Here is a 23,666-nt window from a genome sequence, read left to right on the forward strand (position 1 = left end):
AGAACGGTCTTAACACCCTCGGTTGAGAGACCGGAAGCTAAGAGTTGTGCCTCCTCAGAGACCACACCTACAGCCTCTAAGCTCCATGTGGGGGCACACCCTCCGCCTGTGAGTGGAGATCTCTCCTGACGGGAACCTCCCACGTAGTGCCGTCAAAACAGAAATCAGGCCCAGGAACCATACCTGGCCTGGCCAGAACGAGGCTACTAACAGCAGCCAGACTCCGTCCCGGCGCACTCTCTCCAGAACTCCTGGGAGCAGGGCAATCAAGGGAAAAATGCACAGATGAAGTCTCTGCCACATCTGTACTATGGCATCCAGCCCCAGTGGAGCTGGATGAGTCAGAGGAAGCAAGAGGGGACAGTGCGATGTCTCTCGAGTCACAAACAGATCCACCCGAGTCTGGCCAACCTCTCCAACTCTGCTTCATCACCTCGGTGTGAAGCCACCATTCCCTGGGCCTCGGCCCCTGCCTCAACAGGATGTCTGCTCCCATATTAAGATGCCCAGGAATGTGGACTGCTCTCAGCGAGAGTAGTTCACCCTGGGACCACACAAGGATCTGGTACGTTAGTTTGTATAAACGGCGTGAGTGCAGAACCCCTTGGTGGTTGATTTAAGAGACCACTGCAGTCTTGTCGGTGCGCAGCAGCACATTGTGACCTCTTAGGTCTGGGAGAAAGTAATGTAGTGCTCGAAGCACGGCCAGCATCTTCGGGCAGATGAAATGCCATGTCGGATGGTAGCCACTCCACAGACCGCGAGCACACAGACGGTGAGGGATGCGTCTGTCGCTAGCATTACGTGCAACAAGGAGCTCCCAGCACTGGGCCCTAAGACAAGAACCAAGGTTTTCTCCACATTTCTAAGGCATGTAGGCACCGCCACATGGCCTTTAGCATGCGAAGTTGGTTTCCCCTCAGGGAGAACCCCTTGGTCTTGAGCCACCACTTTAGGGTGTCCCCTGACTGAGTGGTTCAAAAAGCACAGATCTAAAAAAAAAATGACACAACACCTCATCCTTCCCCGGAACAGTGAGGTACCGGCTGTAGGACCTAGACTCTGCAACCCAAGGAGGGACCACCTCGATGTCCTCCGTCCTCAGAGAGAGTCTCCTTCTGTTCCTTTACCAAGGCATGCTTGGGAACCACCAGAACTGGATTTTGTGGCTTCTCACTACAGTGTGTAGGACCCACTGAGACACATTTGGCAATAGTTTTCAAATAGTTGTCAAATAGTCTACTAAGGGAATCAGCCTCTCAAGACTGATCTCTGGTGTCATCAGAGCAATTAGCTCGGTGCCCTGAAGCGGCGCACGGGCAGGAGACGGCCAAACTAGCTGCTCTGGAAACTTCCCAGGAGGGCGCAAACCTCTTAGCACCGCTACAATTCCGGGCGTTAACTGAGAGAAGCACTCGCCAGAGACCGCTGCACCCTGGAACACCGGCAGGGTTGGCAGAATGATCTCCTGAGGGCAATGATGAGAGATGGGCACCGTATAATGGGGTGTACACCACTCTTCTCCAGAGGGAGTCCTCAAAATGTCCTAGGCCCTAGGCGTCAGGACGTTATGATGAAGGCTATCCAGCGAAAACAATAGTCCGCAGAACTGCTCTCCACTAGAAGCTTTCGGCCTGGGAGCGCCACTCTGGTTTCCCCTCAGGGAGAACCCCTTGGTCTTGAGCCACCACTTTAGGGTGTCCCCTGACTGAGTGGTTCGAAAAAAAGCACAGATCTAAAAAAAAAATGACACAACACCTCATCCTTCCCCGGAACAGTGAGGTACCGGCTGTAGGACCTAGACTCTGCAACCCAAGGAGGGACCACCTCGATGTCCTCCGTCCTCAGAGAGAGTCTACTTCTGTTCCTTTACCAAGGCATGCTTGGGAACCACCAGAACTGGATTTTGTGGCTTCTCACTACAGTGTGTAGGACCCACTGAGACACATTTGGCAATAGTTTTCAAATAGTTGTCAAATAGTCTACTAAGGGAATCAGCCTCTCAAGACTGATCTCTGGTGTCATCAGAGCAATTAGCTCGGTGCCCTGAAGCGGCGCACCGTCAGGAGACAGCCAAACTAGCTGCTCTGGAAACTTCCCAGGAGGGCGCAAACCTCTTAGCACCGCTACAATTCCGGGCGTTAACTGAGAGAAGCACTCGCCAGAGACCGCTGCACCCTGGAACACCGGCAGGGTTGGCAGAATGATCTCCTGAGGGCAATGATGAGAGATGGGCACCGTATAATGGGGTGTACACCACTCTTCTCCAGAGGGAGTCCTCAAAATGTCCTAGGCCCTAGGAGTCAGGACGTTATGATGAAGGCTATCCAGCGAAAACAATAGTCCGCAGAACTGCTCTCCACTAGAAGCTTTCGGCCTGGGAGCGCCACTCTGACTCTAGCGTCGGCAGAGTACAAAAGTACTCCGGCATGAGGGGCTGGAACACAGTTGGGACTGCTCCGCCCAGCCGCCCCTGACCGCCTCAACCTCCTCAGAGAAAGAGAGGTAAACACGTGTTCTCACACAAGAAACCTGTACAAGAGCCCCTGTACATCTAACTTCATATAGTCAGATAAATATGTCATTTTATTCCTCAGAATTAAATGTAGTCAATAACCAGACAAGTCAACACTGTCTGGTTTAGAAAAACTCACATAAAAATGAAACTATGTAATACACGTGTTGCCTCGGCAGCGCACATGCCATTTTTATTTTATTATTATTATTATTTGCTACTCAGTCACACAAACAACATCAATCTCCTCAGAGAAAGATGAATGCTGCAGCGAGCTCAGCCTCTGAGGACGAAGAAACCGCAGCATGGGTTTCCAAGTCTCGAGAAAGAGCTCTAGATCTAGTGACCACGGGTGGAGATAGGACGAGCCGTCTCTAGCCCGTTTGCCAAATCATGTGTGATTTCCCTGATTGCGGTCACTGCCATGCCTCAGCAGCAGTGTGACCGCAACCACAAGATTGCATGCACGGACTCACTCCTCGGAGTGTGCCCGGCCAGAGCGGAGCGCTTAACAGCAAGAAAAGCACAATCAGCCCCCCGAGAGCCGACTGCGCAAGCTCCAGGCTTCATTAATGCTGCTTATTATAATATTAGGCATAATATGTTTGTGTAACTGGTGCTTGTGCAACTGATGCTTGTGCAGCTGGTGAGCTCATCGACGCCTTCCACATCAATCTCCTCAGAGAAAGACAGGCAGCTCGTCGCACCCTCTTATTGGGGAGAAAGTATCGCAAACGTGGGCTTCCGAAACCCCGTGAGCGGGCGCCGGATCTGGTGGTCAAGGAAGAAGATAGGGACTTGCCCGTCTTACATTCCTTCCAGCAGATCCGAAAGCGAATCCCATGAGCACAACCACCGCTCCGCCTCGGTCAAAGCGGGGCTGGCACCGTGAGAAATGCCAGTGAAAGCTTCCTCCTCAAAAAGAGCCTTCAGAGAGTGAAGCAAAATGCTTGCATCGCAGCCGTCAACTCCCTCGAGAGCTGACACTGCACGTTGCACTTTCAAGCAGACAACACAGGAGCTGCATGTGTAGATAGTACAGACATGTACAGATAGCGACTGACACACACACAGAGCACTTGCTGAAAGCACAAGGCTGATTACCAGCTTCGCCGCTCATGCTTTTATGCTTTCTGGTCTCTGACGTCACCCGCCTATGACATCTTGCCCTTCCATTGGACTGATTACACACGTTATTCAGAGACGTCCGTTGGAGGCGTTCCCCAATCGTTCTCGACGCAGCTCGAGTTCCTGAAGAGGAACAGTTAGAGCTGTAATCTGGCCTTAAAAGTTAGGCCAGACAGTACCTGAGCTCGACAGGTTTCGGCCCGAACCTGACAAGTACATTTTGTTCGACACCTTTTTAAAGCCGGAACCCGTTTACAGCCCGACATTATTCAAATGTGTGCACACACACAGCTCTTTATCCTTGTGTCAAGAATGAGTCATTTATACATGTTTTAACATAATTTATTCATAACTAACGTAGACTAGACCACTTGGAAGTTGGAATAAAGAAATAAAATAAGTCCTCTGTGACATTGTAACATCTCAGCACTCTAAATAGGTATAGGTTAATTTAGCCTATAAATAGACCAACTCAAACTAGTTTTTTTTTTAAACAAATTAAATTAAGATAAATTTTAAATTAAGATGGGTATTTGGCAATAATGAAATTAAGATAAAGGCTCGGCTGGATTTGCTTCGCCACTAGCAGCTGACATTTAATAAAAGAATAATGTCAACATTAGCGTAAATACTCCATATTATGCATTTAAGACTCAATGAATTACCTGGTCTCATTACCAGTTATCATTTGAAAAACCTTTACTCACAGGGATTAGGCTAAGCCTACATGTTTTGTTCACTGATGGTGCGTCATTATTCACTCATTATTCTCATTATAAACATGATCAAAACTTTTCCACAACTCAGACTTTGCTTTAGTTGCTGGTGCAACCAAACTGTAATCGCCAGAGGCAAGCCTCCATTACACCTACTCAGCATCCATTTTCGCATCTTTCTCGCACTAATCGAAACACATCACATGACCACTCGTTTACCTCGCAAACCGGAGTGCAAGCCCGAGCCCGGCCCGAGCCCGCATAAGATGATATAAATAAAGTCCCGTCGAGTTCAGGCAAAGATCTTCAACACTACCAGTCTCCACAAATCCTTTACAAATCCTCATTTTGTGCTTAAAATTCGTGACCATCTTTTGTTTTGTTCTCTCTCCACACTCGTCACTAAGCACGCAGCACTGAAGAACTACAGTATCCGGCTTCACATCTTCCGGTTTCCCACAGTCAGCAGAAGTGAGAAAAAAAGTGTTTATTACATTTGAAATCTGGATATTTATCTTATAAAATGCATGGATTCACTACAGGGGGCTTTTATTCATGCCCACTGAAGATTCTGACTGTCTTCAGAAAAGATTCAATGGCATTTTGTTTCCCCATTTCACTCCATATAATACCTAATAAAGTAGTGTTTCACTCACAATGCTGCTAGTCCATGGATATTATGGAAACAGCTGTAATTCTGCTGTTCCATAAGCACCACCTGCTGTCAGCGAGTGGATTTACAGAGACTTGTATATATTATTTATTAATCAATTATCATTTTGATTTAACCCTTTTCTTTATTTAAAGGCTGAAATGTGAGGTTTAACTTTTTAGGAATTTTTTTTAACATTAACATGAGATATTTGAACCTTCTATTAGATAAACTATTGTCAGTTATGTTGTCATTTAAAATACGGTCATCATTGGTAATTTTATTGTTTTAGTGATTATGCAAACAAAGTAATTTTATTTGTTGTTTGTTGATTTTAAAATTTAAACTTGAAGTGATGTATGTGTCAGTAATATAACCGTGATAATTTTGGTCACTATAATCGTGACAGGAAATTTTCATACTGTTAAATCCCTGAAGTTTCTTATTTTTCTGTCTATTTAGATACCTTCAGTTTTCTTAGCTCCTTGTCCGGTATTGTCTTTGCGTGTCATGTGTAAAGCTGTTGTGTTTCTTTCTTGCCATTTTTGTATTCCCTTTTATTTTGTTAATAAAGTTTTAAACTACAACTATCTGCATCCCATCATCCTTGTCAGTCCCCTGTAACACAGTTGAAGTGAAATCTGAGAAAGAAAAAAAAAGAAAACAAGGCCATTATCAAGGAAGGATGAAGAGTGGTTTTGCTATTGCCTGATTTTAAAAACGAACTGAACTGAATTGAACTTGACAGTGTTTATGAGACGTAGGGACACAGTCACACAAAACCTTTAAAGTAAAAAAGGTATATTTTCAAAATGAGCCTGTTATTTCTGACAGAATATGGTAGCTATGTAACTTTTAAAATGCACACATATTTTGTTAAATATGGATTTTCATCTAAATTTAATAAAGGTATTGAGTTATTGATAACAGCCTCATTCTGCAGGAGTGCATGATTACGTAATATACATTTTTATCAAATAAAGAGGAAATCTAACTAAATGGTAGATTTGTATTGAGAACATTGTAGTGATCATCTGTGATGAATATTGAAGTGGAAATGTTAAGTTATGGGAGGCGATTTGTCACATGTCTGAAGAATCCGAAAGAACTGCTTTGGCACACATCCACACATATTTCTAGGAAAAGCATGTATTTTTTTAATCATAACCAGCCTCAGCAGAAAAACAAAATTCCTGTACATGTAATTAGGTCTTTTGTGTCTTTAGCTCCCTCTAAATAAACAGTGTATTATGAAGCCATTCAGTACAACCATGCGTAAGAAAACGCCCCATTTCACCGCTGCTGTTGGGATCTGCCAGGGGCAATTCTGACTCAAACGACTCTGAGCCGATTACAAGCACCAGGATGATGTGTGCTCATTGAACAGGCAGTTTTCAAACCAGCGCCTCACAAAAGATAAGAGAGACGACTACAGTGAAGAGCTTTCATGATGGATATGGAAAGAATGCATTCACAGACAAATATATGAGCAACTGTGTTACATAACAATCACCATCTATTAATACCAGAAGGTGGATGATAACTCTAGAAACAGAGAACACATTTGCTAATCAATATTCTACAAACAGGAAAGTCTCTACATCAGGCAAATGCTGCTCGCGTCTCAAAGGATATTTAAATTTACTTCACTTGTTCAGTTTTATTTCAGTATAACCTGACAGTGTAAAGCAAGTGTTGTTTAAATGTGTTATTAATTAAACCTGTGCTTTAATTGATAGAAACAGTTTACATTTTAAAAACAAACCAACTCTTCAATCCAATTTGCCAAGCAACAAGACAAAAACAGAACTGATTTCTATAGTGCACTGATTGGTGTAATGTACAGACCAGACCTTCATAAATCTTCTACCAAGCATTGTGGCTGATGGAAACCAGTACTCCCTTGCTCCTGAATACATTAAATATTAATGGGAATGTGTAAATAGCTGTCATTCAGAATTAATAGAAGTTTTAGCTCCATTTAATCTTGTTTGTGTTTATTAGTTTGTTAAATATAGTCATGTGTTGTTTTCATGCAGTGGGCCCTTTTCATTTTAAATGTGCATTTTATTCCTACTATGAATGACATCGCTGAACAAATCTATTATTTACATCAAGTAAAAAAATAAAAATAAAAACCCTGTTGTCGTAGGGAGTTCTGTGCGTAGTTTCAGGTTCTTCTAGGCTTTCCTCAGGGGTGTGACACCGGGACAGGGCGTCACGGATGGAGGTGGCTGGGACTCCCCTGCTGCTGGGATAGGACCGCTCCCACTCCAGTGGTGGAGGTGTTGACTTCAACGACGAAGGGCCGATTGGGGTTAAGATGTACCAGGAGAGGAGCGGTAGGAAAGCCTATTTGAGAGAGTTGAAGGCCTCCGTGGCGGCAGGTGTCCAGGAAAGAGACTTGGATTTATTATGGAGGAGGCTGGTTAGAGGGTTGGTGATGGAGCTGTAGATCTGGATGAAACGCCAGTAAAAATTGGCACTGCACTGAGGGCTGATGGAAGGAGCATTTTCTTGGCCTTGAGGTATAGGTGGAAGGCCCTTAGGCAATGCAGGACCTCCGCAACGTGGCGACTATGTTCCGCTAAGCTCCGGGAGTTAATGAGGATGTCGTCAATGTAGACGAGGACGAACTTGTGGAGGAACTCCCGGAGCACCTCATGTATGAAATCCTGGAATACAGAGGGGGCGTTGACAAGTCAATACGGCATCACCAAGTATTCATAGTGGCCTGTAGGGGTGATGAAAGCTGTTTTCCACTCGTCCCCCTCACATATCCAGATGATGTTGTAAACGTTGCGGAGGTCCAACTTGGTGAACAAAGTGGCACCACGGATATGTTCCATGGTAGCTGGGACGAGGAGAAGAGGATAACGGAATTTTACAGTTATATTGTTGAGGGCACGGTAATCAATGCAGGGCCACAAGCCTCCGTCCTTCTGGTTAAACCTTGTTTACGCTGACTGGGTGTGTGTGTGTGGTATTTGTAGTGAACTGGTGATTGCAGGTGGATAAGGAGCAGTTTGAAGTTAAAGTTAATTTACATGATTAAAGTTAATTGAATACCAAAAAATACTGTTCTTGGCACAAAGCACAAAAATATCGACTCTTAATGAAGAGTGTGGTGGACTGATGTTTAGACAATTACAGGTGCATCTAAAAAAAATTGAATATCATGGAAAATTTCTTTATTTTTTCTAATTTAATTAAAAAGATTCATTCATTCATTCATTCATTCTAGATTCATTGCACACAAACTGAAATATTTCAAGAGTTTTTTTGTTTTAATTCTGATGGTTATGACTTACAGTTTAGGAAAATTAAGAATTCAGTTTTAAGTATCTTCTAAATAATTCAGTATTTTCTCAAAGATCAATAATAATAATAATACAAAAAGATTTACATAACAGAAATGTTGAAGATTTCCAAAGCAGGTTTAATTATGCACTCAGTACTCGGTTGGGACTCCTGTATGAATGACTGCTTCAATGCGGCGTGGCATGGAGGCGATCAGCCTGTGGCACTGCTGAGGTGTTATTGAAGCCCAAATTGTTTTGATAGTGGCCTTCAGCTCCTCTGGATTGTTTGTCAGATGTTACTTATGTGGGTGGGGGGAGTGCATGTACAGTGCTCTCTCCACCTTCAATACCATGACTTAGGTGCCCTTGAGCAATGCATCGAACCCTTAACTGCTCCCCGGGCGCCGCAGCATAAATGGCTGCCCACTGCTCCGGGTGTGTGTTCACAGTGTGTGTGTGTGTGTTCACTGCTCTGTGTGTGTGCACTTTGGATCGGTTAAATGCAGAGCACGAATTCTGAGTATGGGTCACCATACTTGGCTGAATGTCACGTCACTTATCTTGCTCTTCACAATACCCCATAGATTCTCTGTGAGGTTCAGGTCAGGTGAGTTGGCTGGCCAATCAAGCACAGTAATATCATGGTAAGCAAACCACTTGGAAGTGGTTTGGCACTGTGAACAGGTGCTAGTCCTGCTGCAAAATGAAATCAGCATCTCCAATAAAGCTTGTCATCAGATGGAAGCATAAAGTGCTCCATAATCTCCTGGTAGATGGCTGCATTGACTTTGGACTTGATAAAACACGATGGAGCAAAACCAGCAGACGTCACGGCACTAAAATCATCACTGACTTCAGAAACTTCACACTGGACTTTGGATTCTGTGCCTTTCCAGTCTTCCTCCAGACTCCAGAACTTGATTTCCAAATGAAATGGTAAATTTACTTTCATTTGAAAAGTAGACTGTGGTCCAATGAGCAACATTCCAGTTCTTTATCTCTTTACCCCAGGTGAAATGCTTCTGATGTTTTTTTTCTGGTTCAGGAGTGGCTTGGTCCTAGGTATGTGACAGCTGTAGCCCCTTTCCTGAAGACGTCTGAGTGTGGTGACCCTTGATGCGCTGACTCCAGCTTCAGTCCACACCTTGTGAAGCTCTCCCAAGTTCTTGAATTGGCTTTTCCTGACAATCTTCTCAAGGCTGGGGTCATCCCCTGTTGTTTGTGCACATTTTCCTACCACACTTTTTCCTTCCAGTCAATTTTCTATGAATATATTTTGATACAGCACTCTGTGAACAGCCAGCCCTTTCAACAATGACCTTCTGTTGCTTTACCTCCTTTTGGAGGATGCTGATGATTGTCTTCTGGACAACTGTCAAGTCAATAGTCTTTCCCATAATTGTTGTTGCATGTTCTAAACTAGCCCAGTATTTATACTCAAAATTAATCAAACTAATCAAGCTCAAAATTAAATATTCTTTTTTTAATTCCCTAAGCCGTAACCATCAGAATTTAAAAATAAATAAATAAATAAATCTTGAAATATTTCAGTTTGTGTACAATGAAACTAGAATATAATAAAGTTTTTATTATTATTATGAAATTACAAAAAATAAAGACCTTTTCCATTGTATTCTTTTTTTTATGCACCTGTAGACTAAGGCATTTAGACATTTTTGCAGTGCTCTTCAACTCATCATGATCAACCTTGAAACATTTTGAATGTAGTGAGGTTGACAAATTACTTAATATTTCAAGTACAGTGTGATTTGCACACACAGTAACACTGTTACAACCAGAATTTACTCCGCTGCTACTCAAATTACAAGTAAATTAAATAAAAGCTCACAGTGACAGGACTGAAATAACGTCAGTTACAATGATTAATTATTAGTACTCTACAGGGTTAAAAGCACATATTTAGGATTGAGAGTAAAGACCAGAGAGTGTTCTCCATAATCCCATTCTTGAATCAAGGTCAGTATGAGTAATAAACCCAGTAACCGCTGATCTGTCGTGGTAAATCCTCTCACACATGATGAGATTAGGAGAAACAGAGGCTGTGTTTTAGAGGAAAAAGCATTACAGACATTCCGCTGCTCAACATGAGTCAAAGTTAAGAGTTTGAACAATTTACTGTAGGAAAAGCCTTGGGGAGAAAATTCACTATCAAAGTAAAAAAAAAAAAAAAAAAAAAGTGTAGGGTATAATTTGAAACAATTTCTCCTCAGAAATTGCTACTACATTTCACAATACATAATAAAACAAATATGCAAGTAGCAAACAGTAAACGGTTGCAAAAAGTACAATTTAAAAAGTTGAAAATTGAAATACTTGAAAAAAAGTACAAATATTTAAAAGGAAATCCAATAATTTCCTATCTACATACACATTACACCCAGGAAAGAGTGAGGAGACAGGAGAACTCTTCAGATATAGAATTTAATCATCAACAGGAACTGAAAGACATTTAACAGCAGACAAAGAACTAAGAACTGAGAACACTTTAAATACACAGACATTGATGGGACATAGCTGGAACCAAATTAACTAAATGGGGAACATCTGGAACTAACAGAACTGAGGAAAGGAACAGGAAACATGACCAAATAAGGAAAACCGGAACATGTGACAAATATACTAGTGAAATTTATATAAGCTGTGATCCTCAAATGCCTGGTCATTTAATGTTAATTACATTACTTAATTACACAAATACGCATGCAATATATATATATAAACTGACTATCCTCTCCCGAATTAATTGCTTGCATTCAAATCTCTCCTTATGCTATATTATAATCAAATCTTCTCAAAGAGATCAATTTGGCCTACAATCTGTGAGGCCAATGATCAGTTGCAAAAAGTACAAATCCTGTGCTAGCTGAAAGTTAAAAAGAATAAATCCAATATTTCGTAATAAAATAGCATAATGAATCATTTATAATTTTAGTTTTTATTTTTTGTAGGCAGGTCATTATGTGAGGAAAATACATTCCAAAAATATAAAAAATATACATTTTTGTGAAGTGGGTGGAAGCAACGTAAGTTTCAGTCAGATACTCCAGGTCGAAATGACAAGAACACATTATGAAATGTAAATAATAATAATAAAAAATAATAAACATTGCTATCATGATATGTGGTCCTCCGGGACATGAAACAATAGAAATTGCATGACTTACTTATAAGTCTTGGTCTTGTCTAGCCAGATTCCACAGAGCAGAGAGCCGACCACGCCAGCGATGACGAGAGTCAAGCCAATTCTCCCAGCATTCACCTCTTCACCCTGTGCTTCAGACAATAATGACATCTGAGATATCTTTAATATATCACCCTGTAAGACCATGTTCTCATGCACTTTATTCCATGGTGTTTAGATAACCCAATACACTGAGTCTGAGCTGAAATTGAGAACTACTGTCAGACTTTCACAGAGCATTTGCTAAGAATGCAATTCAGAGATTCACAGTGAACTTATCGCACGACACATGCTTTATGACTTTAACAATCATAAAAGTTGATGTTTCTATAGTTCTGAACAGTTATCATAATCATTGACCATGATATGTACATGGTACTTCAAGGTACTTAAAAAAAAAATGCCACGTTATTACAATCATACCATTTCCAAAAAAATAAAAAATAAAATAATAATAATAATAATCATAATAATAACATGGTAATACTGTGATATTTTCTTTTATGCATATGCATCACTTTGAGGTTCAGCTACTGCTATCCTGTGTCTGTAGTGTGGATGAGGATGATAAGAACTCGAGGATGTTGACAGCAGGACTCACAGGGTAATGCTCTATTATCATCCTGTTTAACAGAGTGGAAACAGCATAGAAGCATCCCACATTCAGTCCTGGGAAACACAAACACAGGGAGAATTACACTGTCAAATGAATATGAATCAAAGGATTCAAACTGGTAAAATGACAAATTGATGGGTAGAGAAGGTGTAGATTACTTAGGGCAGAATTGAAAAAGGATTGCAATCTGGTTATTTAAGTAGCCCAACTGGGAGACCTGTTTGAAAACAGACATTTTTGTAATTATAATTTTGGCGATTCTAGTGTCACATAATTGACACTTTAGTTTTAAAGACAAAGTAACTTTTCTTTTTTGGGACAATCCTGCACATTTTACATGCATCAAAGAACTTAAATTACGCTATCACATGTTTGTTCTGGTTTTCCTTATTTGGTCATGTTTCCTGTTCCTGTCCTCAGTTCTATTAGTTCCAGGTGTTCCCCGTTTAATTAGTTTGGTTCCAGCTGTGTGTCATTAATAATTTAATTTGTTCCCAGGTGTGTCCCATTGTGTCATGTGTTTAAATAGTGTTCCCGATGTTTGCTGTCTAACGAATCACCTATGGGAAATAGGTATAATAGAATATAATGTTAAATATATACAGTACAGACCAAAAGTTTGGACATCTTCTCATTCAAAGAGTTTTCTTTATTTTCATGACTATGAAAATTGTAGAGTCACACCGAAGGCATCAAGAAGGAGAGTGATGGGGTGCTGCGCCAGATGACCTGGCCTTCACAGTCACCAGACCTGAACCCAATCGAGAGGGTTTAGGGGTGAGCTGGACCGCAGACAGAAGGCAAAAGGGCCAACAAGTGCTAAGCATCTCTTGGGGAAATCCTTCAAGACTGTTGGAAGACCATTTCAGGTGACTACCTCTTGAAACTCATCAAGAGAATGCCAAGAGTGTGCAAAGAAGTAATCAAAGCAAAAGGTGGCTACTTTGAAGAACCTACAATATGACATATTTTCAGGTGTTTCACACTTTTTTTGTTATGTATATAATTCCATATATAATTCCACTGAAGGCATCAAAACTATGAATGTTAATTGATAGTTTTGATGTCTTCAGTGTGACTTTGATGTCTTCAGAGTCATGAAAATAAAGAAAACTCTTTGAATGAGAAGGTGTGTCCAAACGTTTGGTCTGTATATATATATATATATAGTAACATATGGAAATTATGACGAAGGATGGAGATATTTGTTTAATTTTCTAAGGAAAACTGGAATGAAGGATGAGTTTAATAAAGATTTAGTAAGTTAAGAGTGAAACAATAGTTTGCAGTAATGCAATGCCAAATGCAGTAAAAATCCAGCGAAGAGGAGTTCTCTGTCTGCTGTTAAATGTCTTTTAGTTCCTGTGTATGCCTGTTGATTATTAAATTCTATATCTAAACTATTAATCAAAACTCAAAAAATATCTCAAAGATACAAAAAAATAACACCGGGACACAGAGGCTGATATCATATATGATGCAGCAAACAGCTAAACATTTGGACACTGGGTGGATATTGGGTTAATGTCACGGTTGGTAAACCATGATCTCGGGTTGTTCTGCGTCTGCACTGATTAGTTGTGGGCGTCTCCGTTAATTGTATCAGCAACAGCTGCCACTCATTACTCATCTCCTATATAATGGCTTGTCTCACATCTTGTGTTTGTGAGATCGTTGTTTCATGTCGTTGTGTTACCCCCGTCTGGCTTCTGTGTTAGTTTGCATTTGGATGTCTGTGTTTTCCCCAGAACCTCATCCACTCTCCGCACGATCACTCAGCCACGGACACTTACCTTCGGCTCTGTTCCCCGCAGTTCCTGTGCCACTCTCTCCTGCTACCTCACGCTGTCAAGACCCGGACTCCTCACCTACACTCCACTACCGTCTGGATTTCTCACCGTCCACCGTCTCCCTGGAGTGTTATCGCCTCATCGTCTTTGTGTGTCTTTGTATTATATCTCATCATCTCATAAAATCCTGTTAACTCGCTATTGTTTCCGGACTGTCTTTTCAACAGCCATCACAGAACGATCTAACCCAACATGGAAGCAGCGAGCACCAACACCCTCACCGGTTTCATGCACCATAGCGTCAAGAGAATGGAACAGCAGCAGGAGAGCATCTCGAACACCGGACGCGCTGTCCAAGCGCTGGTGGCACAGGTGTCCGTGCTCACCCAGCAGATCCATCAGCTCACGTCTCCCACTGCGCCCATCGCCCCGCCTGCGCCGACCGTTCCCACGGGGATTCCCCAGGACCACTTCCGGCCTGAGCCGCGACTACCGGCACCGGAGAGTTACGCTGGTGAGCCAACTTATTGCAGAACATTCCTTAACAAGTGCTCTATGCATTTTGCCCTGCAGCCCCGCACTTTCGCCGCAGAAGAATCCAAGGTAGCGTTCACGCTCACACTTCTATCAGGCAAGGCTGCCTTATGGGGAACGGCGGTGTGGGAGAATCAACATCCGTGCTGTGCCTCGTTCCACCTCCTATCTGAAGAGATGAAGAGAGTTTTCGACCTGGCCGCGACCGGCAGGGAGGCCGCCCATCGCCTCTCGGAACTCCGACAAGGACATTCATCTGTCACCAAATACTCCATCGAGTTCCGGACCCTGGCGGCCGCGTGCCAGTGGAACGAGGCGGCGCAGTGGGATAGATTTCTGCATGGGTTATCTGACCGTGTTCAGCAGGAGATCTACCTCCTCGAGCTGCCCCCAAACCTCAACCAACTTATTGACCTGGCGTTGCGGGTGGAGGCCAGGTTTAATCTCCTGGGCCGTCAACACAGTCCTTACAGACTACCCTTCTCTTCCGGTAGGGGGCGCTTGAGTCGAGAGAACACGGTCGGTTCTGTCGACGATCACGAGCCCATGCAGATGTGTCGAGCTCGGTTATCCCGGAGGGAGAGGGAATGGTGGAGGTCCCAAGGACTATGTTTGTACTGTGGAGGCGCTGATCATAACAACTACTCTTGCCCGGTAAAAGAGTCAGCCCGATAGTAAACCTGAGGCTACTATCGGGTGGACTGGTTAGAGGGTTCAGGGGTTCCCTTTATTGTTTGGACCGATCATAAGAATTTATAATACATTAGAACTGCTAAAAGACTCATTCCAGGCAGGCTCGGTGGGCACTTTTTTTCGGTCGTTTAGATTTTACCCTATCGAACCGCCCGGGTTCCAAGAATGTTAAACCCGATTCTTTGTCACGTCTTTTTGATCCCTCCGCCCGTCCCGTTACTCCCGAGTGTATTTTGCCTGAGAGATTAGTGGTTTCAGCACTCGTATGGGAGGTCGAGTCGAAGGTCAAGACGGCCTTAGAAGGGGTAACGCCTCCGTCTGGTTGCCCACCGAACCGCTTATTTGTGCCGGAGGAGTTAAGTTCCGAAGTTGTCCGGTGGGGTCATTGTTCCAACATGGCTTGTCATCCAGGGATAAGTAGAACTAATGGGTTGGTTAGACAACGATTCTGGTGTCCACATATGGCTCGCGACGTCCGCGATTTTGTTTTGGCTTGCTCAGTTTGTGCCAGTGGTAAGTCATCTAACCGACCTCCTGATGGGCTCCTTCAACCCCTGTCTGTCCCTTCGAGACCCTGGTCACATATCGCTCTAGATTTTGTTACCGCCCTCCCGCCCTCTAATGGCATGACAGTCGTTTTGACTGTAGTGGACCGGTTCTCGAAGGCGGCACATTTCATTCCCTTGCCCAAATTACCGACAGCCAAGGAGACAGCGGTTACTGTTTTAGATCACGTCTTTCGGCTCCATGGCCTCCCGGTAGACGTGGTTTCAGACAGGGGATCCCAGTTCATATCCAAATTTTGGAAGGAATTTTGCAAGTTATTAGGAGCGTCAGTTAGCTTGTCGTCGGGTTATCATCCCCAAAGCAACGGACAATCTGAGCGAGCCAACCAAGATTTAGAAAGGACGTTGAGATGTTTGGTCTCCAAGAATCCTTCTTCCTGGAGTCAAGAACTCTCTATGGTGGAGTACGCCCACAATTCGTTGCCAGTGTCAGCTACGGGCCTCTCTCCGTTCCAGTGTAGTGTAGGGTACCAGCCACCAGCGTTTCCCAGTCTGGAATCTGAAGTCGCGGTCCCCTCCGCTCACGCGTTTGTCCAGAGGTGCCACCGCACCTGGACCAGAGCCCGTGAGACTCTGCTCCGGGTGAGGGAGCACACTAAGGCCAAAGCCGATCGCCACCGGTCAAAGCCTCCCGTCTACGTCGTGGGTCAAAAAGTGTGGCTTTCTACCAGTAACATTCCATTGCGATCCGTTTCGAATAAACTAGCTCCCAAATTTATTGGCCCGTTTACTATCACCAAGATCATTAGTCCGGTGACAGTCCGCCTCAAACTACCTCCTGCGTACAAGAGGATACACCCCGCCTTTCATGTGTCCAAAATTAAACCCGTGTTTTATGCACGTATTAATCCGCCTACTCCGGTTCACCCGCCGCCGCGTCTCGTAGATTGGGAACCAACATATTCGGTAAATCGTATTCTGGACTCGAGACGGAGGGGACGAGGATTCCAGTATCTGGTGGACTGGGAAGGTTACGGTCCGGAGGAGAGGAGCTGGGTACCTGCTAGGGACATATTGGATCACTCCCTTATTGATGAATTCAATCAGCATGTAGGCCCTTCTGGGAACTCCAGGAGGAGTTCTTAGAGGGGGGATACTGTCACGGTTGGTAAACCGTGATCTCGGGTTGTTTACACTTTGTGGTGAATTCTGTGTGTTCTGCGTCTGCACTGATTAGTTGTGGGCGTCTCCGTTAATTGTATCAGCAACAGCTGCCACTCATTACTCATCTCCTATATAATGGCTTGTCTCACATCTTGTGTTTGTGAGATCGTTGTTTCATGTCGTTGTGTTACCCCCGTCTGGCTTCTGTGTTAGTTTGTGTTTGGATGTCTGTGTTTTCCCCAGAACCTCATCCACTCTCCGCACGATCACTCAGCCACGGACACTTACCTTTGGCTCTGTTCCCCGCAGTTCCTGTGCCACTCTCTCCTGCTGCCTCACGCCGTCAAGACCCGGACTCCTCACCTACACTCCACTGCGTCTGGATTTCTCACCGTCCACCGTCTCCCTGGAGTGTTATCGCCTCATCGTCTTTGTGTGTCTTTGTATTATATCTCATCATCTCATTAAATCCTGTTAACTTGCTATTGTTTCCGGATTGTCTTTTCACCAGCCGTCACAGTTAATCAAAAGCTAAACGCACATAAACTTTGACATCAGTTTTAAAATCTGACAATAACACTCCCCTGTTGGACAATCACTTTGAATATGTGTACAGGACTCAACTCTGAATATGAATTCAGAAACTGTATGTGTTTTTCTGCTTGTTTTTGTTTTACCCTTTATTTTAAGGCCATGTTGATACAGAGTAATTACACCAATAAGTACTAAATAATATTAATAACCTACATGTAATTATAGTAAGGCTTAGTTATTGTAATGTGCCAATATCCTCTTTAAAACATTAGTTCCTATAACCAACACTGTAAGTACTCAAGCAAGACATTTATGAGTCATTTTTGACCCAACACTGACATTTGCTGAACAAATCAGCATTCTTTCAGTTTAGGATTATTGCCTAAATTAAATCTTTCCTCCCACTCAATGACTTAGATACTATGTTATTCATGCATTTATTTGATCGAGATCGGACTATTGCAATCTCCAGTCCCAGGTCCAAAATGGTAGAGCAAGACTTTTAAACGGGATTATTGTTTAATGTTTAATTGTTTAATGTTTTGCCACCACACTATATATCTGAACTTCTTTCTTTCTTACCATAGCACCAATAAGTCTTTTATTGTAACATGACAAAGTTACATGTTACATGGACTTATTATTTTAAACAGCAAACAAAAAAGTTTAAATAATAGGTAACTAATAAATGACCCTAAATCAAACACAAGCTTGGTGGATTTTCTGCCATCACTAAAACAGCCAAAGAGGGACATATTCTCACCTGATTTTATGGAAAGTAAAGCTGGATATGATATGAAATCTGACACTTGAAAAGTATGAAAAATTAAAATGTATGAAAAAATGCTCATAGCTAATGAAGGTGAATACAGGGATCACAAAACAGGGCCTAAGAGTGAACCCTGAGGCACACCGCATGTATAAGCAGCAGAAGAGGAGTTATATTTTTCAATAGCTACTGAAAAGTTATCCCCTTTAAGTCAGACAGAAACCAATTTAGAACCAATTACTTAAAGCCAACATACACTTTAAGACAAAGCATTCAAATTGTGTGATCGCCTGTGTTAAGATCAAGAAGAACCAGAACAACACAGTTATCAGACTGATGTCTTTCTTTCTTTCTTTCTTTCTTTCTTTCTGTCTGTCTCTTTTGGTATTTGGGATATACCTGACATTAGTTTGAAATAAAAGATGTGAATATGAAGATATGAAGATATGAAGATATGAAGAAGTGGAAGTAAATGGAACAAAAAACATAGCTTGTCTGACAGTTATTTATTTATTTCTGTATTCCGCTCCAAAGTGAGCTGCTGTGCTTTCTATATTCTGTAAAGGAAGTTACCTTTTACAAAGTATTATTAAATAAAAAAAAAAGGGTTTCACATTACTGGAAGAGAATTGAAGTGAGCTAGATGACATCAATGAATAAATTATGCTTTAACTGAAAAATGTATTGTTTACTATTGTCCTCTTTCTAGAGCTGCTTTACAATTGAATTTTGTTTGCATTATTGAAACCTAATTTTTCTGTTTACTACTGTAAAGTTGCTTTAGTATAGAGTGCTACATAAGTAAAGGTGTTTTGACTTAAAAGTGCCCCTCTTATGGGTTATGAAATTTCTTATTTGGTTTTAGGAGTCCCCAACAACAGGTTGGCATCCTTGCAACGTCAAGAAACCCTTTCATTGTCTTATAATATGCATACTTTATATTACCTTATTTGCTTAACGACTCCCAAACAATTCGCTCAACAATTACATTTTTCCAAACACCTCCTTTGTTCGACGCTAATCTGCAATGATTGGTCGACTGATCTGATTGGTCTCATTTCCGTTTTCATCACAAAAATACATAATAAGGGCACTTTAAATTAATTACAAATGAACAGGACACTTATGAAAGGTTCAAGTATGCAGAGTAAAAAGGCAACTCATTAAGTGAGCATGTGTTCATTGTTTTTTATTTTAATCAGTTGAACTGTATGTACACTATCACTAACTTGGAGTCATACTTTAAATAACAAAGAAAATGAATTTAAAAAAATGATAAGTTAACACTTAGGATACTACTATTAGATAATAATAACACAATACTGCAGAAATACTGTGCTAAACATGCAAAGGCAGAATATGCTTTAAGTTTTAAAGTAAATGAATAAGAATTAGCAGTGTGTACCGTAGCTGATGAGGAGGAGGATGAAGGGCTTGTTGCGCACAAGTCTTACAACTGAAGCCAGGTATGAGTACTGTGTGGTGGGCATGTCTCCGAGCACCACCTGAGCCATAGACGGAGGGATTTCAGGCTTTTCCTGAAAAACTGAATGGTGAATTCAAAAACTTGATTACCACAAAAGAAACTGAAAAACACAACTCTTAACAGTAATTGATTAAAACAGAAATGGACATTATGTCAGTCAACATGACCTTGAGTCAACTGCAATCAAGGATATCATCACAGGGCAAAGCATTGAGCCTTGAACATGAAATATGAAGTGCTTGTAAACACCACTTATGTAAATTTAATTCATTCAGACATAAAACTGGATTTATTGGATGATTTCCAGTGAAACTGGTTCTGCTTGTGATTCCTCCAAGAAGTCAAAGCCAAATCATATAATCAGTTTCCATATACTTCACTACTTCAGAAGACACAAATGACTTTAAAAGCAAATCTCAAGATGGATCTAAGAATTATAGTAATAGATATAGAGAACCAAAAAATAAATAAGTAAATGCAATAATGAGAATTAAAGAAGAAATGATGAATCAGTCAAATACTATGCATGTATGCATATATATATATTTAAGCAGGTTTTGGCATCCATTAAACTGGTGACATGAGTGTATGAATTAAAATATTATTCCATAAAGTATTGTGGTGCACTCACATTTTTATGTTAAAGAGCAGAGTAGGTTTTATTAACAGATTGTACATGATGATTAAAAAACGTTTGTCACTACACCAGTCCTGTTGGCTTTTCATTTATGCTGCTGGAGTGGATGTTCTTACCAAACACGACCAGCAGAAAGATGAGGCTGGCCACAGCGGCTGTGATGTAGAACATGATGCTGATGTGTTCAGCCAGTTCATTCATGTCATCCACGTTGGGCACAAGTATCGGCGGGATCAAGAAACCAATAGCAATGCCAAGCTGAAGGGGAAAGACATAAGAAATCAACTGCAACATAATCTCAGTCTCACTGACCTAAAAAAATTAAAAAGTTATTGTCTGGTTTTGTATCTTCCAGGATAAACAGCACGGCTCATGTTAACAGTCTGCCTGGATCATTTTGAATTTACATGCACAGGAGGTATTTTTTTACAACTTTTCTAACCAAGTCACAACACATATGCACATTAATTTGTTCTTAACCTTGTTAACACATTCATGAATTTGGAGGATTCTAAATGTGCGACTGCATGCCCAAAGTTAGTCATTTGCATTAAACACACCTAAACATCTCTATTTTCATTTAGTGCAGACCCGGATCACATCCTCTTAATAGCCATCTGTATATATGTGTATATCTGTGTTATTATACAGCGTAATCTAACTTTCTGGTTACAAGAATGCTGCTTGAAAACGCTGATGAATCGTCTAACTAATGAATGTACAATGTTTTGATTTTTACTCTCGAATTAACCTAATTTGCATCCTTCTGATTTTCACAACTTGCTTGCGATTTTATTCACGCTGCCATTTCTATGAAAAAAAAAAAAAAAACCTAGCTATTGCATCGACCTCTTGATTTTTTTAAAGTCTTTAGGTTTCTATGCTTAACGTCAAAATGCATATCCTTACAGTCTATGTATGCAGAAATATTCGGGGAAAACCTGAGCTTTTGGAGTAATCTAGTCTATCTGATTTATGTAACTTAGAAGGCAGATTTTTTTCCGTGTTTCTGTGGCAGTGCAGAAATGCGCTCCGTGCGCTTTTACGCACCTGGTTTCCAAACACGCCGATGGCGCAGGCGGTGGACACTTCATCAGAGCCGAACCACACGGACGCCACCTGAGACGGCATTCCCAAAATGAACACCTGCGCAAAGGAACAGGCGAACTGTCCGAGCATCGTGACCCAGAACAGGTTCGGCTGGACGCTGGCCACTTTGATCCAGGTTCCCACGCAGTTGATCGAAGCTGCGCACAGAGCGATCACCCGTAGCCCCTTCCTCTCCAACAGCCATGTCACTGGGAAGATGAAGGGGATGTAAGTCAGCATATAGATCATTGACAGCCAGTCGATGGCGAATGAAGAGACGCTGTAGAACTTCATGAAGATGTTGTTGATGATCCCATACTGGATCCACTGGAACGCGTTGCACAGTGAATACGAGCTAAAGAGCAGCAGAATGAGCCATCTCCTCCGGAATAAACGAGTGTTATATACAGTGTTCGTATCTCTGCATTCGGAGATTTCAACCTGATCAAAGTTTCCATCTGTGTTTTTTGTCTGTTCTGTCTGAAGAACGTCTTTTCCAAAGAGGTTGCCGCTATTTTCGCACATTTTGCGCTTTGAGTTCTACCTTCAGTCAATCCTGCTTCATGAATTCAGAATCGTGTCCTTCTGTTGTATATGATGAAATATTCCAGAGGCAGAAGAAGTTCCCAAGAGTCTTTAAACATCCGGACTGACTTCGTTTCCACCGAGAATATAAAGATTCAGAGCAAAGGTGAAGACAGAATCACACACCCCTCCAGGAAACAACTCAGTCACATCTCTCTCTGATTCATGCGTGCGAGCTTCAGACTCCACATCATCATCATCATCATCATCATCATGACACGAGAGAGAAACTCTAGCACGTGATCATTAGCTCCTGCTCAACCCAACATATTATTATAGAAGAGTTGTTATTGAATATTGAGTATCAGGCTGTACTGTATTGTATATAGTGTCCATTAGGCGAATACTTGGGGCCCCAGAGCCCTCTGCTGGTTACAGACATAAAAAAAAAATCTGTCTCAGTTTGTTCTGTTTCTTCATGTTATTCCAGACTGTCTGATCTATCTATCTATCTATTACAAAGCAGGCTTATTGAACATTCATATTTATAATAAATAACTAAATAATAATTTTTTGTTGTTATTGTTTGGTGGTGCTGATAAAATGCTAATAAAGACCAGCTGTAGGTCCTGCTCTTACTGAAAACAACTGGAAAACACAGATCCAGTTTACTCAGTCATATAATTTATCATCTACTCAACAAAACTGCGTTTCTCTTGTGATTTCTTTGCTCTTAATTTCTTAATGTAATTCTCGAAAATGTGCAGTCTACTCAATTTAATTAAGTGCAAAGAATAAAATTGCATTTTTTTTTAATTCAGACCAAAGCGAAAAGACCAACAAGTGGGTGGGCAATATACTGAAGTCAACATGAAACTGCTTGGGATTTGTTTTAAAAATGTCTTGTTTCAATGATTCAGAGACAACTCTTTCTTTTGAGAGACAATCACTTTATACACTGTACACTTTCAGATTTCAACTTTGCAGGATGTTTTCATTCACTTAGAGCTGTGTTACACACTGCATGAAAGGTAATTTCAAAAAGGGGTCATATGATGCGGTTTCAAATTTTTTATTTCTCTCTTTTGAGTGTTGTCATGATCCTGTCTCTCTCTCTCTCTCTCTCTCTCTCTTTCTCTCTCTCTGTCTCCCTCTGCTGTTTCTCCTCTCCTGTCTCCCTCACTCTTCGTTTCTGTTTCACAGCTGTCTTCACTTCTCATTAAGATAATTTCCCCTCCACCTGTTTCTCATCCTGCCTCATTATCATGGCTACTTCTACCCTCTTGTTTTCTTGTCTCTTTGTCAGATTGTTGTCTCCAATTGAGCATCGGTCATTGGCGTCTACACATTCAGTTGGTCTTGTCCTGTCTCGTCCTGTCTCGTCGGGGTTTGGTTAGTTGAACACAACCACTGCTGGAATTACTCTGTGCTCACCATTTCCACCCACAGAACCTTACCTGCTGTTTAACGCCTCGGCCTCCCCGCTCTGCGAGCTCCGGCCGCCGGTTCCTCCGTGAGCCCTGTTAAGCCTCCGCCTCACCAGTCTGCTGGTCGTTCCAGCCACAGAGGTCATCTGAGTTTATTTGTACAACCCAGTCTACGGGTCATCCTCTGTTTCATCCTTTTCCCCACGCCTTTGTTGGATTTACCTGTGGCTTGACTTTGTTTATTTAAAGACTGTCGTTTTGCCCTCGCATTTGAGTCCTCTCTCTCTTCAATACCCATCACAAGTGTTGCTCCTGGCACATAAAGAAGATCTGTAAAGTTGTGAAGTCTAAGTCTGTGAAGTCAGCTCATTCTAACACAAG

General features: G+C 42.0%; 1 protein-coding gene across 1 annotated transcript in view; it reads right to left on the reverse strand.

Moving 5' to 3' along the window:
- LOC127975808 (feline leukemia virus subgroup C receptor-related protein 2-like) overlaps nucleotides 1-22,162 on the reverse strand; it is a 41,826-nt gene extending 19,664 nt beyond the window's left edge. Inside the window, exons 1-5 of the mRNA XM_052579796.1 lie at nucleotides 21,295-22,162; nucleotides 20,361-20,502; nucleotides 19,527-19,667; nucleotides 12,117-12,184; nucleotides 11,499-11,602 (exon numbers count right to left, since the gene is read on the reverse strand). Coding sequence (XP_052435756.1) covers nucleotides 11,499-11,602; nucleotides 12,117-12,184; nucleotides 19,527-19,667; nucleotides 20,361-20,502; nucleotides 21,295-21,858 — 1,019 coding nt within the window. The 5' untranslated portion in view covers nucleotides 21,859-22,162. The remainder of the gene's footprint in view (nucleotides 1-11,498; nucleotides 11,603-12,116; nucleotides 12,185-19,526; nucleotides 19,668-20,360; nucleotides 20,503-21,294) is intronic.
- Nucleotides 22,163-23,666: the final 1,504 nt, after the last annotated feature.

Source organism: Carassius gibelio, chromosome B17 (genome assembly GCF_023724105.1).
Source record: "Carassius gibelio isolate Cgi1373 ecotype wild population from Czech Republic chromosome B17, carGib1.2-hapl.c, whole genome shotgun sequence".
In the NCBI taxonomy this organism is placed as follows: domain Eukaryota; kingdom Metazoa; phylum Chordata; class Actinopteri; order Cypriniformes; family Cyprinidae; genus Carassius; species Carassius gibelio.